Here is a 16,334-nt window from a genome sequence, read left to right on the forward strand (position 1 = left end):
TCGCTTTCTCCATGGAAATTCTAACTTCCCAGTAGGAAAAATCAATTGAAAAAGACGGCAAAAGGAATGAAGATACACAGTAAATTTAGTTCACAGTAAAGATGTTTGCTTCAGTTTAATTATCAGCTTATAAAACTACAAGGACGATGTTAAAATACAAACAGTTGTATGTTATTTATCGTGATATTTATCAAATATGGTTATAAATTGAGAAAAATATATATTTAATTATAAAAGAGAATTAAAATAATAAACACTCAAAAGTATCGAAAATTGGTACCGTTAAGTACCGGTATCGATTCCTAGGTACCGGGAATTAGTACCGAATTATTTTCAAATGTCAAAGGTACCCATCCCTACTGCTGACATTCCCAGATCCCACAGCTGGACCAGGTTCAGGAGGCATTCCTGGTCCTCCTGCTGTTCTCTGAAGCCTTCTTCACAAATGCGGTGGATATGTGTCTTTGGGATCAGGTTAGCTTCGTAACAAAGAGGGACCTTAAATTTAATGATACATTTATTCAAACTAGCATGAAAAATGGAAAACTGTAACTCTTCATGGATTTTAGGATCACACACGATGGTGGCTTTTACATTCACATTTGTGCCTCCGTTGTGCTTGTCCATGCATGTTTCGTTATTATGTAAGTATTATTTTTAATAACAAATAAAAAAATTAAAACAAAATCATGTCTGTATTTACCAAAAGACTAATTAAGCTGAAAAAGGAAATCCGTTGGGCGAGAACTTCTTCCCCGTTCCGAGTTAATTATTCACAAGCTGCTCGGGTTACATAACAACAAGCGCCTGGAGGATTTCTAAATAGTCTCTATTTTAGCTTTTTGGCAGTTCTGATTTGTAACATGGGAAATATCTCAATAGGTTGAGGATTAATTCTGAATAACTCTGGGAAAACATGGAAATTAGAATCTGTGCTTTCTGGAGTAATCTAAAGAGATTTGTGATGAAATTAACGAACAAAACAACCTGAATCCCAGAAAGGCAAACAGAACCGCGTTTAATTAATAATAAAAGACATCCGATCACGGCCCACGTGTGACGTCTCCAGGGTGGGATGAGTAAGTGACAGCACAGCATTCTCGTTAGGATGTTCTTTCCCACCTTTCTCCAATTCCACAGGGAAGAGCTCCAGTTTCTCCACCCTCTTCTCCAGCTCGTACTCCGCGGAGGAAGCCACGGGATCTACTTCCTCATTACGGCGGTCATAGTCCTCATTGGAGTAGGTGTTGAAAACCTAAAAAAGAGGAACACAATGAGGTGTTTGACGGCCTTGTGCTGGGATGATGTGAGACAGGTTTTGCATAGATAACGCCTTCACTGCTACAACATCTAATATAGGCCACATTTAATGATGCTATAATGCAATTTTATGCAAATGAGGAGAAACACCAACTCCTTTTTATCCGCTACACCTGGGGAAGAAATCAAAGTGGGAAGATGAACCTGCTTATTAACCACCAAGCAGCGATGGAGAGGAGCATGAAGTGATGGAGGACTGGGATGCCTCTGCTTCTCCCTGAGTCAGCTGTCACCTCATATGACATCTAATCCTAACCCAGCTCCCAGTGAGGGGACAAAGCTGTGCACAGGCTGATGCAAATGTGTGTGGGCTCTTGTCACATCCGTGGCCTGGAAACAGGCTGCTTGGGCTCAAAGTTAACGGATGTGCAAAATGTTCAGACTGATAAAACTGCGGAAGATGAGTCTGCATCTTAACTATACTGTCATCGTGTTTTTTCTAATTTGTTGACTCTGCTATCCTGTTTATTTTTCTGTATGTTGTATGTATAGAGGACTCGTTTGCAAATGAGCTGTTGCATCCCAAGCTACTTATCCTCTTAAAAATAACCTTATAAATATGTTTATTTATTCATTTATATTTTTATTTATTTAATTATTTAACTTATGTTTCATTAGGATGTAAACCGCTTCAGATGTAACATCTCATTTTCGAGCGGGTCCACGAAATCAACAACAAAGTAGCTAAAAAGACAGCAGAGTCATTAAATAATCCCAAAATTACAAAAAAAAAAAAGAAATAATTAAAGATCCTGCTAAACTATGGGTCATCGATAATTGTAACTAAATGCATTATAGGTAATAATAGTAGCTTAGACAGTTCCAGTAAACACAAACAGACTTGTATAAATAGGAAAATAACAACAATAACAATCATCTTCGTAAAATAAAGAGCCAACTAGACAGAAAATCTAAACTAACACAGATTGGCACCAAATATGAATTAAGCAGTGGCAGCAACCAATGGAATTTATGCTTTTGCATGGGTACCATTTAAGGCATTCGTACACTTGACCGTGATGAGTTCTGAGAGCGCAACGTAAACATAATGACTAAAACTAGTGAAAGAAAACATGTGACAGGTCCCGTGTTCGTAAGCAACTTGTGATCTTATGAGAAACTGCTTGGATTTCTGAAGGATAAGTCTGGTCCTATCCAAATTCATGAATATTTTAATTTATCTGTAGAAAGTTTGTCAGAGGTCCGTAAAATGAAATTTTAAATCCTCACTTGCCCCAGATGTCTTCTAAACAGCATGAAATATGTTTCAGATTTCTGCACAGTATTTAAATTAGATTGCAAGGCCTCCTGTAATTCCAAAATACTTGGCATAATGGAATACAAAACTGCATTGTCAGCATACAAATGCGCAGAACAGGAAGTACAGCTTAAAGGCAAATCATTATTAAAAATTGAAAATAACAGAGGTCCCAATGGGGAGCCTTGAGGAAACCCTCTGACGACCCCACGCATGTTTGATTCATGCATATTGAATGAAATGTATTGCGAACGATGGTGGAGAAAATAATTAAACCATAAAAGTGACTATCTCGAAAGGCCAAAAACATACAATTTATACAAAAGTAAATAATAGTCTAAATAATAGTCGACTGTATCGTAGTTAGGCCGAGAAAAACGGCACCACCCGTTAGGTTTTTGTCAAAGCTGAGATAAATGTCATTGGTGAATTTGAGATGAGCAGATGTTGTGGAGAAATATTTTCTGAATCGAGATTGGCAATGCGAAAATAAACGATTAGAGTCCAAAAAATCAGATAGCTGAGTAAAAATCAGTTTCGAAAATATTTTTACAATTGTATTAGCTCTCGCTAATAGGGTTGTCACGGTGTGAAAATTTTACCTCATGGTTGTTGTGACCAAAATTATCACGGTTTTCGGTATTATCGCAGTATTTTTTTTAAACGTGTTACATTTTCAGACAACTAAATAAAACCCGGCATATCAGGGAAATATTGTCCTCAGTTTGTGTCAAAATGTTGCCTAAAATTTGTTATTTTGTAATTATGTTGTTTATTTGTTTACATTTTCCCCCTTTAGTCTTTAAAATATTAATATTTGCCCAAAACTTCTTATTTTTTGTCTGATATCATTTTAAAAATATTAGATCAGATGATACTAGATAATCAAGTAGCCTTCTAATCAGATACTTTTTTACCCTTACTTGAGTAATAAACCCTATATCAGGAAAATATTGTCCTCGGTTTGTGTCCTTCCAGTGAGCTGTGCAGATTTGGGAAAATGTCATCAGGCAGTAATCATTGTTAAATTCATAATTATTCTCGGAGAGAGACAAACTCTTATCTGCCCCTGGGAGCCCCGTAATGCATAGCGTCATTTCAACATGGGGGTGTCCGCGACACGATTTATATGCAGGTAGCGGCGCTGTGGCTGCTTTATATAGCGACTCATTGCATTCTCCCTCAACCCAAATCCTCGGATCACGCATTTTAGCTAAAACGCTAACGTTAGCTTGCCTTGCGTTGACTGTAGAGTTGTGGGTGACGGTCACGCAGATGTGTCATGAGATTTGAAGCGTTGCTGCCTTTCACAGACACTTTTTCTGCACGTGCTGCAAACAGGATAGCCGTCTTCTATCAACTGTCCCTCGGCATTCTTCAAATATCCATAAAATGTCCGTACTTCCAACTTTGTCTTCTTTGAGGGATAATAAATGTCCTGAGCACTGCCGTCTCCTCCTTTGGCCATTATTTCAGCTTTAGCTTCAAGAAAGTTTTGGTTGTAAACAACAAAGTGCGCATGTGCCGCCGACAACTTCAGCAGATGATATGTTGGCTGGTAAGGGTCACCGCGCCTACACCGCAGCCACGGTAATCCACCAAGATAATATATTTTTAAAAACAAGAAGGTTATTATTATTGTCAACCTTTATACCGGGGTTTACCATTACACCGGTTACCATGACAACCATACTCGCTAAAGGCCTATAATTGTTAAATTTCTGATTATCATTCTCTTTATGGTAAAGAATAATGTTAGTGACCTTCTATACCTTCGGAACAGTGCGTGAGTTAAAAGAGGTTAAAAAGTATCGATAGAGGAAATGCAAGAGCCTCAACAGCAGCAATGATAACAAATCTACCCCTATACCGTCAGGGCCAGCTGTATTGTGTGACGAAATACAGCTATAAATAAAATTGGTGGGTTTTGAGCTGGAACTCCAGATTCCTCACAGAAACCAAAAACATGTAGGTTAGGTTAGTTGGTGTTTCGAGATTGTCCCTAGGTGTGACTGTGTGAGTAGCTGTTTGTCTCTGTCCCTGTCATGGACTGGAGACCTGTCTAGGGGTGCCCTCACCTCGTGACTGGTGATTGATAGAGTTAGACGTCAGAGGAATAAGGGGTATAAAAGATAAGCTGGTGTGACTTGTGTTGGAAGCTGGCACCTTTTAAATAAACTGAACTGAATAAAAACACAATGGATTTGTTTTCCAGTATAGATTTCTTTCACATTATTAACACTCTTGCTGTGAAGTTTGAGTGACATTTTCAAAGAAAAGGCAGACACAAGGAGCTGTAGTAAATATAGCACGCTGTTTACAAGACAGAGCCAGCGTGATGCTGCCAGGGTTGGCTCTTCCTCGGTGTAAAACAGAGTGAGCTGTGTCCTTGTCATCAATAATTCAGAACGATCTGCTTTATGACTTCCATGCACATATGAGATGGGTGTGTTTTCTACAGAAACGTGGTCTCTGACAGGTGTAGGGTTAGGTCATTAAAGGACAAGTTCTAGTGTAAGGTCTGGGGACAAGAATTGTTTTTAATTCAAAGTCGCATGTAGTCCTAGTTGAAGAAGGCATTCTTCCTTTTCTGACTTAAGACCATGGTCTCAGATTTGGAGGAGCTGGTTCTCATCCCAGCTGCTTCACACTCAGCTGTGAACCGCTCCAGTAAATGTTGGAGATCATAATCCAATAAAGCCAACAGGACCACATCATCGGCAAAAAGCAGAGACCTCATCTTAGACCACCAGAATGGATCCCCTCAACACCTAGAAATCCTATCCATAAAGGTTTTGAACGGAATTGGTGACAAAGGGCAGCCTTGGTGGAGTCCAACTCTCCTTGAGAACAAGCCCAACTTTTTGCAAGCAATGCAAACAAAGCTCTGACACTGGCCGTACAGAGACCTAACAGCTATACTCCCTCCTGAAGGGACATGGTCAAACATCTTCTCCAAATCTAAACAACACACATAGATTGGTTGGGCAAAGCCCCACGCATGCTTTAACACCCTGCTAATGGTATAGAGCTGGTCCAGTGTTACACGGACAGGACAAAAACCACATTGTTCCGGCTGAATCTGAGGTTCAACTATCCGACCCTCCTCTCCAGAACCCCTGAATAGACTTTACCAAGGGTGCTCATGTGTGTGATCCCCCTGTAGTTGGAACACATCCTGGGTCCCCCTTTTTAGATAGGGACACTGCCCTCACGGTCTGCCAATCTAGTGGAAATGCCCCCAATGCCCACGCAACATTGCAGTGCCAGAAATGAAGGAGTCCAAGTGCCTTCTGGGTTTTGTTCACGAATGAGGAAAAGATAGAGGGGGAGATTGATAGGCGGATAGGTGCTGTGTCTGCAGTGATGGAGGCGTTGCACCAGTCTGTCGTGGTGAATAGAGAGCTGAGCATGAAAGGAAAGTTTCTCAATTTATCAGTCATTAAACGTTCCAACCCTCATCTATGGTCATGAGCTTTGAGTAGTGACTGAAAGAATGAGATTGCAGATACAAGCGGCAAAAAATAATTTTCTCTGCAGGGTGTCTGGGCTCTGCCTTAGAGATAGGGTGAGTAGCCTGGTCATCCAGGAGGGGCTCAATGTAAATCTGCTGCACCTCTACAGTGAAAGGAGCCAGTAGAGTTTGCTAGGACATCTGGTTAGAATGCCTCCTAGATACCTCCCTGGTGAGATTTCCAGGCACGTCCAACCAGGAGGAGACCCAGGACTCATTGGAGGAACTGTTTCTCATCTGGCCTGAGAATGTCTTAAGATGTATTTATTTATTTAATGAGAATTAAAAAAAACAAGATAACATGAACAACATTATGAGGGGTTTGAGTGTCCCAATGATCTTAGGAGCTAAGTTGTCCGAGGCTTTATGTCTCTGGCAGGTGTTTACCCATGGTAAACAGGTCCTATGAGAGGGATCAGCCTCCAGTCTCTGTGGGACTGGAGGCTGCTGATGGTTACCTGCAGTCTAAGCGGAATGTGGCTCATGTGGTCATGGAGGCAAAAACCTGTGCACGGGAGGAGTTCAGTTAGACAAGGGATCAAGACTTCCATACGGCTTCAAGGAGATTCTGGTCTACCAGCATCTCGGGAGGGGAAAGCAGTGTTCTACCAACACTGTTTACAGTGGGGATGGTGTGCTGCTGACCTCAACTTGGGATGTTGTGGATCAGTGGGCGGGGTACTTCATACTTTGTACCTCCTCAATGCCACCAGGGTGGTACTGGGTAATGTGTCCTGGAGGGTACGTGAGTGTTCGCTCAACTAATCTACATATGTTCCCTAGATTTGGAGAAGACGTTCAACCATGTCCCTCGGAGAGCCCTATGGGGTCTCTTAGGTTCCTGTATGACCAGTGTCAGAGTTTGGTTTGCGTTGCCATCAATAAGTCGGGCTCAATTCTGGTGAGACTTGGATTTCGCCAAGGCTGCCCTCTGTCACCTATTCTGTTCATAACTTTTATGGACAGGATTACTAGGTGCAGCCAAGTTGTTGAGGGGATCCGTTTGATACCTAAGGATCAGGTCTCTGCTTTTTGAAGATGCGGGCTCCATCTGAACGTGATCTCCAGTTTTCGCTGGAGTGGTTCGCAACCGAGTGTGAAGCAGCTGGGATATGAGAATTGGCTCATCTAAATCCGAGACCATGATCTTGAGTTGGAAAAGGGTAGAATGCCTTCTCCAGGTCAGGGATGAGGTCCTGCCTCAAGTGGAGAAGTTTAAGTATCTCGGGGTCTTGTTCACAAGTGTGTGAAAGATGGAACGTGAGAATGATGGGCAGATTGGTGGTGCGTCTGCAGTGATGTGGGTGTTGTACTGGTCTGTTGTGTTGAAGAGAGAGCTGAGCAAGAAGATGAAGCTCTCGATTTACTGGTCGATCTACGTTCCAACCATCACTTATGGTCAGGAGCTTTGGTAAGTGACCAAAAGAATTGGCTGAAATGAGTTATCTCCCCGGAGTGTCTGGGCTCTTCTTTAGAGATAGGATGAGAAGCTTGATCATCCGGGAGGGGCTCGAAGTAGATCCGCTTCCCTCAACGTCAAGAGGAGCAAGTTGGATTGAGCATCTAGTTAGGACGCTTCCTGGATGCCTCCCTGGTGAGGTTGTCTGAGCCCGTCCAACCGGGATGAGACCTAAAGAAAGATCCAGGACACGCTAGAGGGACTGTGGGTGTTTCTCATTGTCATTGCGCCTGGCCTCGCAAGGCGATGTCTTGTAAGGCCAGACACCTTGCTTAGGAGGACATGGCCCTTCCTTGGTCAAAGAAAACAGTTAAATGGAACAGACTTGCATCACGTGACCGCGGCTTCTGCGGCGGTCATGTAACTTCACGTGACATGTGAAGTAACTTTATTTGTATACGTTTCAATATAAATCTATAACAAGCCTTTTACTTTTTAAATTGTGTATATATTGGTTAAATCAAATATGTAAGCAAGTTACTACCTGCTAACCACCGAAGCTGCAACTACTAAGCATCTAACCAACCATAGATAACTTTCTTGCATCTAAAAAACATATCAGATATCAGCCTGATAGCTACAATTGGTTGACTTACATTTAAAACTTGAAATTTGTCCCCGAAGTAGCTGCCTGCTCCTGATCTGCCATCCTTTTGAAAATACAGCACTGTATTCTGGGAAATTTTTGACCAAGGCTAGGCAACAAGACACCTCCCGTGTATCCTTGCTCAGCTAGCTAAACGGCTAACAAAAGAAAACAAATACCTCCGTAGAAAAATGAACATTGGATCACGCCTTGGTAGTTCCTGATGACTTATCTCCTAGGCAACCGGGGTGGGGCCAAGACTTCAAGGCGAGGTTCCTTGCATAGAGTAACACTTTATGTCTCTCAGCTCACCAGGAAACACCTTGGGATTCCCTCAGAGGAGCTGACCCAAATGGCTGGGAGAGGAAGTCTGGGCCTCTTTGTTTGGGTTGCTGCCCCCGCGACTCGACCTCTCAAAAGTGGAAGAGAATGAATGAATGGATTGCTGGTTGGAAGGATGGATGCCCTTTTTACCACTAATATTAGCTGCATAGATCTGAGCAGCAGGAATCACAGCAGAAGAGTTATACACCAAAATAAAATAGCAATGTTTCAAACATTAAGATATTTAACATTTTCTAAAATCTCTTAAGGTGGACAATTGAAAACACAAGAGCATAGACTAATTAATCATACTTTGTTTTAAGGATGTTATAAAACTATTCATCTAGATTTTATCCTAAACTTCAACTGTTGTTCTCATCCAGTCACACTCGAGGGACTATGGTGAGGCCATGTTCACCTCTGTGGTTTACTACCTGCTCACTTTCACTTCATGAGATGCAGTTTAAACTAAATCAAGTCCTGTGGCTTTAGAGGGAGGGTTCACATTACGGTGCAAGTCCTTGTGCAACTCTCACACGCTCTCACACACTCACTGCTGACTAGAGCGTACACCAGCACTTACATCCAATACCTCCATGAGCAGTCAGACCCTTCTATAATGGTTTCCCTCAGTCACTCTGCACTTATCTGCAAACGCATCACCATGTGGCTCATCACTTGGGAGAGGAGTTCATGAAGGAAGATAAGGACAGATGAGGACAGACAAGGGTGGATCTGTGAAGAAGAGAGGCGCAATGATGGAGAAAAGTAGAGATAGGGCTAGACGACAAATTCTGCTAATGGAGGAGACAGATGTAGAGAAAAGGCAAAGGATGGAGAGGAGGCTGCTGGTGACGGAGAGGCGGAGTGACAGGATAAATTAAACAGCACGCACTGGGGGAATAAGAGTCAGACCATAACACGAAATGGGAAGTATTTACTACAAGGAGAAGAAACGTGACCGTCTAATCTCTGGAATTTGTCTCCATCTAATCCCAACAGAAAACGGTTTCAAACTGAGATTTCAGAAGAAAAACCAAGAGCATAAAAAGTCTAAGAAGGGATAAAAGCAGCATAAGAGCAGGAAGTATTAAGGTCAAGACGTACAGTTTAATACCAGATCATCTCAAGCATCTCATTGTGCACTGGCAGTAATTAGATTTTGTTCTGGCACAAAAAGCACATTCTAATACTGGTGAGATTAGAGTAAATGTGCATTAGAGGATGGAGTGTGCTTCTGTGTTTAACCTTGGTGATGTGGTAGGAGACTGCTGCCTGCTGCTTTTATTACCAGGACAAGAGAGAAATGAGAGTCCAGCCTGACAGCTCCGGGACAGACTGGGACGACCAACTGCTCTCCAGTAATAACTGGATTTGAACTGCAGAAGAAGCACTGCATATATACAAGATACAATCATTAGAGCAGATTTTTATTCTATGTGAGATGAAACTGCTGTTACACCAGTCTAGAAGCTATGGCTTCTTACCCCTGCTTTCCACAGGAGTCGTCAGCAGCACGTTACTGCAGCAGCACGTCATAGCTGCTGATAGGAACCGCTGTGGTCAACAGAACCCTTTCCACTGGAGCTGTCAGCAGCGCGAGTCGGCCGCGTGTCAGAAGCAGCATGTCGCGGCCTTTACGCGCCGGTTCTATTTTCTGCGCGCGACGCCTCTGAAACGGGTCAAGTTCGACATTTTTGGGGAAGGAAAGACAGGAAATCGGACACGGAAATTGAGAGAAGCTCCTGGGATTTTCAGAATAAAGAATGTACTGCCTTCCGGTTGCTTTACTTTTAAAAAAAGTTACTAACTGTGCGTCCCCATGAGAAGTTATCACCTAACTAGCGGTCTCCTTTGTTTTTCAGGTCCGTATTGGCGATTATAAAACGGACAGAACATAAAACACAAACCATGTTGTAGTTTTCTCCTGCTTGTTGTTGTGTTTACTGACGAAGTCACTCGTGTGACTTCGTGCTCGGTCGGTGACAGCTGCTCCCCTGCTGCTTCGCGTCTCGTGGGAAGGGCCAAGCAGCAGTTTATGCGAGCAAGACGTGCTGCTGCAGTAACGTGCTGCTGACGGCTCCCGTGGAAACCCGGGGTTATGCAGCAGCGTCTGCAGCAGGACTCAAAGAACTTCCTTCAATTCTTCAAAATAAGAGTCTCTAATATACATAAATACCATCATGGGCTTTTTAATGAATCACATATGCACTGCATTATGCAATTATATATTTATACATCTTAGTGAGAAGAAAGAAGCAGGATATTTTTGAGATTTTCCTAAAGACCAAGTTTACTTGCTCTTTCAACACATTTGTAGTGGTCTCTGGTAAATATGAAGGCCTTGTGAGTTGATCTCTGAGGGAAAAAAGCTCTGGTGCTTCTTTTTCAGGAACTAGAAGTGAGCTACAGCATAGGGGAGCAGAAAAAAAGCAGGATATGGAGTCTTTATTTCCTGATATCCGGACATCTCGCCTCTGATTAGCCAACAGCAACGTGACTTTACCACTGACTCTGTTTGCAACGTTGATGTTCTATCTTCACAAATAATACAAGCTTGAATGAGTTCTGTATCAAGGAGTTGTTACGCTAATGGTTAGCTTCGACTAGCTGGGATGCGCTCTGCTCTCTCCTGGACAATTAATCAGGGCTGCCAACCTTTGAAGTTTTCCATGCGTGGGAGCATCGGTGGGAGTGAACTAGGGTTGTCACGGTAACCGGTATAGCGGTAAACCCCGGTAAAAAAGTTGACAATAAAAATAACCGTCCAGTTTTTAAAAAACTATATTATCTCGGTGGGTTTACCGTGGCCGCGGTTTCGGCGCGATGACCCTTACCAGCCACCGTCGCTTCAGCTGAAGTTCCCGCTGCTCGCACACGCACTTTTTAATTTGCAACGGCACCAAAACTTTGAAGCTGAAATAATGGCCGAAGGAGGCGACGGCAGCGCCCAGGACATCCATCAGCCCTCAAAGAAGACTAAATCGGAAGTATGGGCATATTTGGGATTTCTGAAAAATGCTGAGGGACAGTTAATAGAAGACGGCTATCCCGTTTGCAGAACGTGCAGGAAACAAGTGTCTGCAGAAGGCAGCAACACTTCAAATCTCATGGCACATCTGCGTGACCATCACCCACGTCTCCACAGCCGGTGCAAGGTAAGTTAACATTAGCATTTTAGCTGAAATGCATGACGTGAGGACTTTTGGTTGAGGGAGAATGCAACGAGTCACTATATGCTGCAGCCGCAGCGTCCTCTGCCAGCATTTAAACCGTGTCACGGACACCCTGTTGCTGGATGAAGCATCTTATTTGTTGATGATGAAGAGAAATATACAATTAGTTCCTTGTCATGGATTTGTTTACTTATTCAATGCCATTTATACTTGAACATTTGGATTTGATTACATAGTGTAGTAGTTATTTTAGTAATTTGTTTAAAGTGGATATTTATTTTAAATACATATTTTTTAAGGTTGACTTGTACAGCGCTCAAGTCAAGTGTGGACTGGAGTTTTAGATTTTCATTTTGATAATGAAGAAAACAAGTATATGAGAAAACAAGTGGTGTTTCTTTGATTTGTTTACATATTGTTTATGTTTTGAATGTTTGGATTTGTATAATTTAAACCTGCACTGACTACTGTAACATGTTCCAGAAAAATAAGCTGTTTGTTCCTTTACTTGTGAAAAGTTGCACTTTTGCTAAGGCTTTGTGTTATTTTAGGTTTAATAAACACTGTTAAACCTTTTCAGAACTATTTCAGTTTGTGTAGAACAGGACTATCAATGCTTTCTGAACATATGCAACACCGTTTAAAAAATACCGCGATAATACCGAAAACCGTGATAATTTTGGTCACAATAACCGTGAGGTTAAATTTTCATACCGTGACAACCCTAGAGTGAACGACTCTTGTCACCTCCCTCCGCGGTCTGCGGGGCTGGGGTTTGTTTTTTCAGAGTGAGAAATTGGAGGTGGGGCATGAGAGTGTGTGTGAAGGGGGTCAGATGCCTGTGTCTCACGCTCACTGTGTGAGCGTTGGCAGTCCTGGATAAATCAACAACAGCCCTCCCCCTCATTAGCCAAGATTGGTGAGTCCATGAATGCTAATTTTCTGACTGGCTTTTCCAATCCAAGAGTCTCTCTGTCCGTTTTCTATTGGTAGCTAATGCAGGAAATAGGGGTAGAAGGCTATTTTTATGTTCAGCCTTCGTATTAAACTCAGACTCACCGATCATATTTCAAAAATCACAAGTTAAAATGGTTCCTTACTAATTTGAATAAAAATGTATTTAAAATAAAAAATGAGAGAAAATATAAGCAGATTGTGTAGTAAAATAAATGGATAGAAGGTAAAGACCGAATAGATCTATAGGGAGAAATGAGAAATGGTGAATAAAGGACAGACACAATCCACTGAGACAGAGGGAGAAACAAAAATGACTCATGGGCTGGAGACACTGAGGCTACTGGAGAGTGAAATAAACAAAATAAAGCCAGAGGTGGGTGAGGCCAGGGCTCATCTCTCCAGGGTTCTCTGGGGTTGTCTGAGTCCATGTAAGATGGAACGGCATGGCGCCAAGCCTGCTCTGGTGGTACTAAACTGGGTCGTTGTTGTAATGGTGCCAGGGCAGTCTAGTCCAGCACCTCGTAGACAGTGGACGCTGCACAGAGCTGTAAGAGTCTAAAAAAATCCTCAGATTAAATACTGTCCACACCATGGTCCACACACACACACACACACACACACACATGCACACGCACACACACTCTCTCACAGGTGGAAACTGACAGGTTCTGAGGAATGTGTTTATATTCTGAAGGGAAGGAGGCGTTTGTTGATGGCGGCAATAACAGGCAGTGATTGACAGCCATGAAGAGGATGAGAAGCAGCAAGAAAAGAGAGAAACCAACAGAAACATCCACTCTTCAGTTCAAGGCTGAGACAGGTGTGAAGAAATGAGAGTTTACAGTCACTTCAAGGTCGGTCTTCTTCAGATGCACCCCCCCCCATCTGAGGAGGTGACACCAACGAGGAGTTATCTGACAGAATCCTGCTTCAAATGCAGAATACCTGATCATGCATGGCGATTTAGCGAAGAAAATAAAACTGTTAAATATAATAACAATGTTTTTTATGCTTGTTCAGACTTGTTTCCTGTGAGGCGCTTTGTAACTGGGAACCATGACTCCCACCATTCACCCATACTGGTCAACAAGCACACAGAGAGCAGGAGGGCAGAGAATTATCAGTGAGTGGGATGTGGGGAGAAGAAGTAACACAACATGTTGCTTGTTGCAGCCCACTCACTATAGTATGTAACTCATTCTGCTGCTGTGCGGGGAAGACTCAGGCCCAGAGCGGTGGATCCAGGATTCATCTGTTCGCCTTCATTTGTCTTTCTAACTCACGTGAAGCAGAACACATCATCTGGTATCATATGTTGGTTTTGCTCCTGCACAACTATCTTTTTTAAATGAGGCTCAAATTGCGACTATTATGCAGTTATGCTGTGATGTCACATTATCACAGCTTCAGAGGAAAGTGAGTGAGTATTCAGAGCCTTCTGGCACCCAGAAAAGCAACTCTGTCTGGAGATTTTCACACATTATAATTTCCACTAGCGCCTACGCAGAGCGGCTCGGCTCAATTCTGTTCCACATGGTTGGGGTGGTTTTCCATTACAACTAGTGGAGGGTCCATCCTAGTAGGGCAGCCCTTAGTTTGAAAAGTAGTGCAAGGTGATCTTTACACGACACAATACACAGCAAAACAGAAACAATGGAGGATGCAGTAGTGATGTTGAGCTTTGTGCTCAGTCTGTGTCTTTTTGTCAGACGCCAAAAGGAAGACACCAGAAGCAGCGCAGAAGTACTGGAGACTGTTGGTGACTCCTTCCTTTAGTCAATCAGACCCTACATTGGCTACCTGTTAAATTCAGAATAGATTTTAAGATCCTCCTTCTCACTTATAAAGCTCTTAATAATCAAGCTCCATCATACATCAGTGATCTGATTGTTCCATACATTTCTAACCGAGCACTTCGCTCCCAGACTGCAGGTCTACTGGTGGTTCCCAGAATATCTAAAATAAGGATGGGAGGCAGATCTTTTAGTTATCAGGCTCCTCTCCTGTGGAACCAGCTCCCAGCTTTAGTCCGTGAGGCAGACACTTTGTCTACTTTTAAGACTAGGCTTAAAACATTTTATTTGAAAGGGCCTATGGTTAAAATCTGATGTTAGCCTAAATCTGGACAAGTGGGGGAGTACAGGGAGGTGGAGTGTACAGTCGGTAAAGACGGCTCTCCCTTGCCCTGCCTCCAACATGCCTACATCTAAATAGGATAGATTATCCTGAGTTATCTCTGTAGTTATGCTGCTATAGGCTTAGACTGCTGGAGGACACACTGACCACTTTCCACACTCTACTGCTTTCTTCTACAGTCTGCTCTTTAACTGTACTATTTTCTGTAATTTCAGCTGTTAACTTTATTTTCTCTCCCCAGAAGAAGCTACAATGATGTTCTGCTGAGCTGTGGTGCCCTCACGGAGGGGGCCATCGACTAGCACACTGCTGCTAACCACTAAAATATTCTCCCTCTCCTGATAACTTTTTGCTTTCCTTGACATTGGATGTGCTACTGCTAGTTTATCCGTTTAATTATAGATTCACTAGGATAAATACAATAAAGTTTATCTTTCACCAAATACAATATTTACTTAGACATCACAATATAACTATAGACACATTACTTGTGTGTGTGTGTGTGTGTGTGTGTGTGTGTGTGTGTGTGTGTGTGTGTGTGTGTGTGTGTGTGTGTGTGTGTGTATGTGTGTGTGTGTGTGCGTGCGCTCTGTCTTCTCGATCCCCAGTGAGTCGTGGAGGATGGCTGCTTATACTGAGCCAGGATTCTCTGGAGGTTTCTTCCTGTTAAAAGGGAGTTTTCCTCTCCACTGTCGCTTTATGCTTGCTTAGTATAAGGATTGCTGTATAGTCACTGACACTAGTCAGTGACTTGATGCAATTTGCTGGGTTCCTTATATAGGAAACATTATTTCTGATTGGCTTAATGAACTGAACTGAATTGGAATGTTTATTATGTGAAGTGCCTTGAGACGACTCTTGTCGTGATTTGGCGCTACATAAATAAACTTGAATTGAATTGAATTGAATCAGTGACCTTTGTGTTTTCTTAGTTCTGTTCACTTGGAACCAATTTAAGGCTGGACTTAAAAAATGGGCAGCAATCAGTTACTACTGGAAAAGCCTTATAAGTGTGTTGCGTCATTCTGGCCTGACAAGCCATCCTATTCAAGTGAATATATTGTCTGGCCATGACCCGTAGAAAGATTTCAGTCGTGGGGCGGAATCGTTCCGTATGTCATGGCTACAGGAACACCAAAGAGTCGTAGCTCCCTTTGAATTCAGAGATCACCGACCAAAAGATGCTACCAAGGTCTGCAGGTTAGACGCTCCACGTCTGAGGCTGTAGTGTCTTGGATCACTCGCAAGCGTTGCAGAGAGGCTTTGACCTTGGGGTCAAAAGAGAGAATCTTTCCAAATGCTTGCTCACCCGGTTGACCTACCGAGTAAGCTGGCGAACAACTGACTAGATCAGGAAGCTATCCCTATATTTATCAACTGTTGTTGACAAATATAGACAAATAAAGAATTTGACAAGTTGAAAGGGCATTACAAAAAATACCTCAGGAAATCACTTCCTCACTCAAATACTTAGAGGTTAACTCTAGTGTAAAGCCAAACTGTTCTGACAGTTATGTGAAGCACAAATGTTTTAATATTAATAATAATATTATAAGGTGTGAATATACTGACAAATTTAACACCGAAATCAACAAATCTGGTAT

General features: G+C 42.5%; 1 protein-coding gene across 7 annotated transcripts in view; it reads right to left on the minus strand.

Moving 5' to 3' along the window:
- ppp1r9a (protein phosphatase 1, regulatory subunit 9A) overlaps positions 1–16,334 on the minus strand; it is a 72,476-nt gene that overhangs the window by 29,575 nt on the left and 26,567 nt on the right. For all 7 annotated transcript variants that reach the window (XM_054744980.2, XM_054744971.2, XM_054744973.2 and 4 more), the window contains exon 3: positions 1,123–1,255. In XM_054744980.2, the coding sequence (XP_054600955.1) occupies positions 1,123–1,255 (133 nt within the window). The remainder of the gene's footprint in view (positions 1–1,122; positions 1,256–16,334) is intronic.

The sequence above is a fragment of the Nothobranchius furzeri genome, chromosome 11 (genome assembly GCF_043380555.1).
Source record: "Nothobranchius furzeri strain GRZ-AD chromosome 11, NfurGRZ-RIMD1, whole genome shotgun sequence".
In the NCBI taxonomy this organism is placed as follows: Eukaryota; Metazoa; Chordata; class Actinopteri; order Cyprinodontiformes; family Nothobranchiidae; genus Nothobranchius; species Nothobranchius furzeri.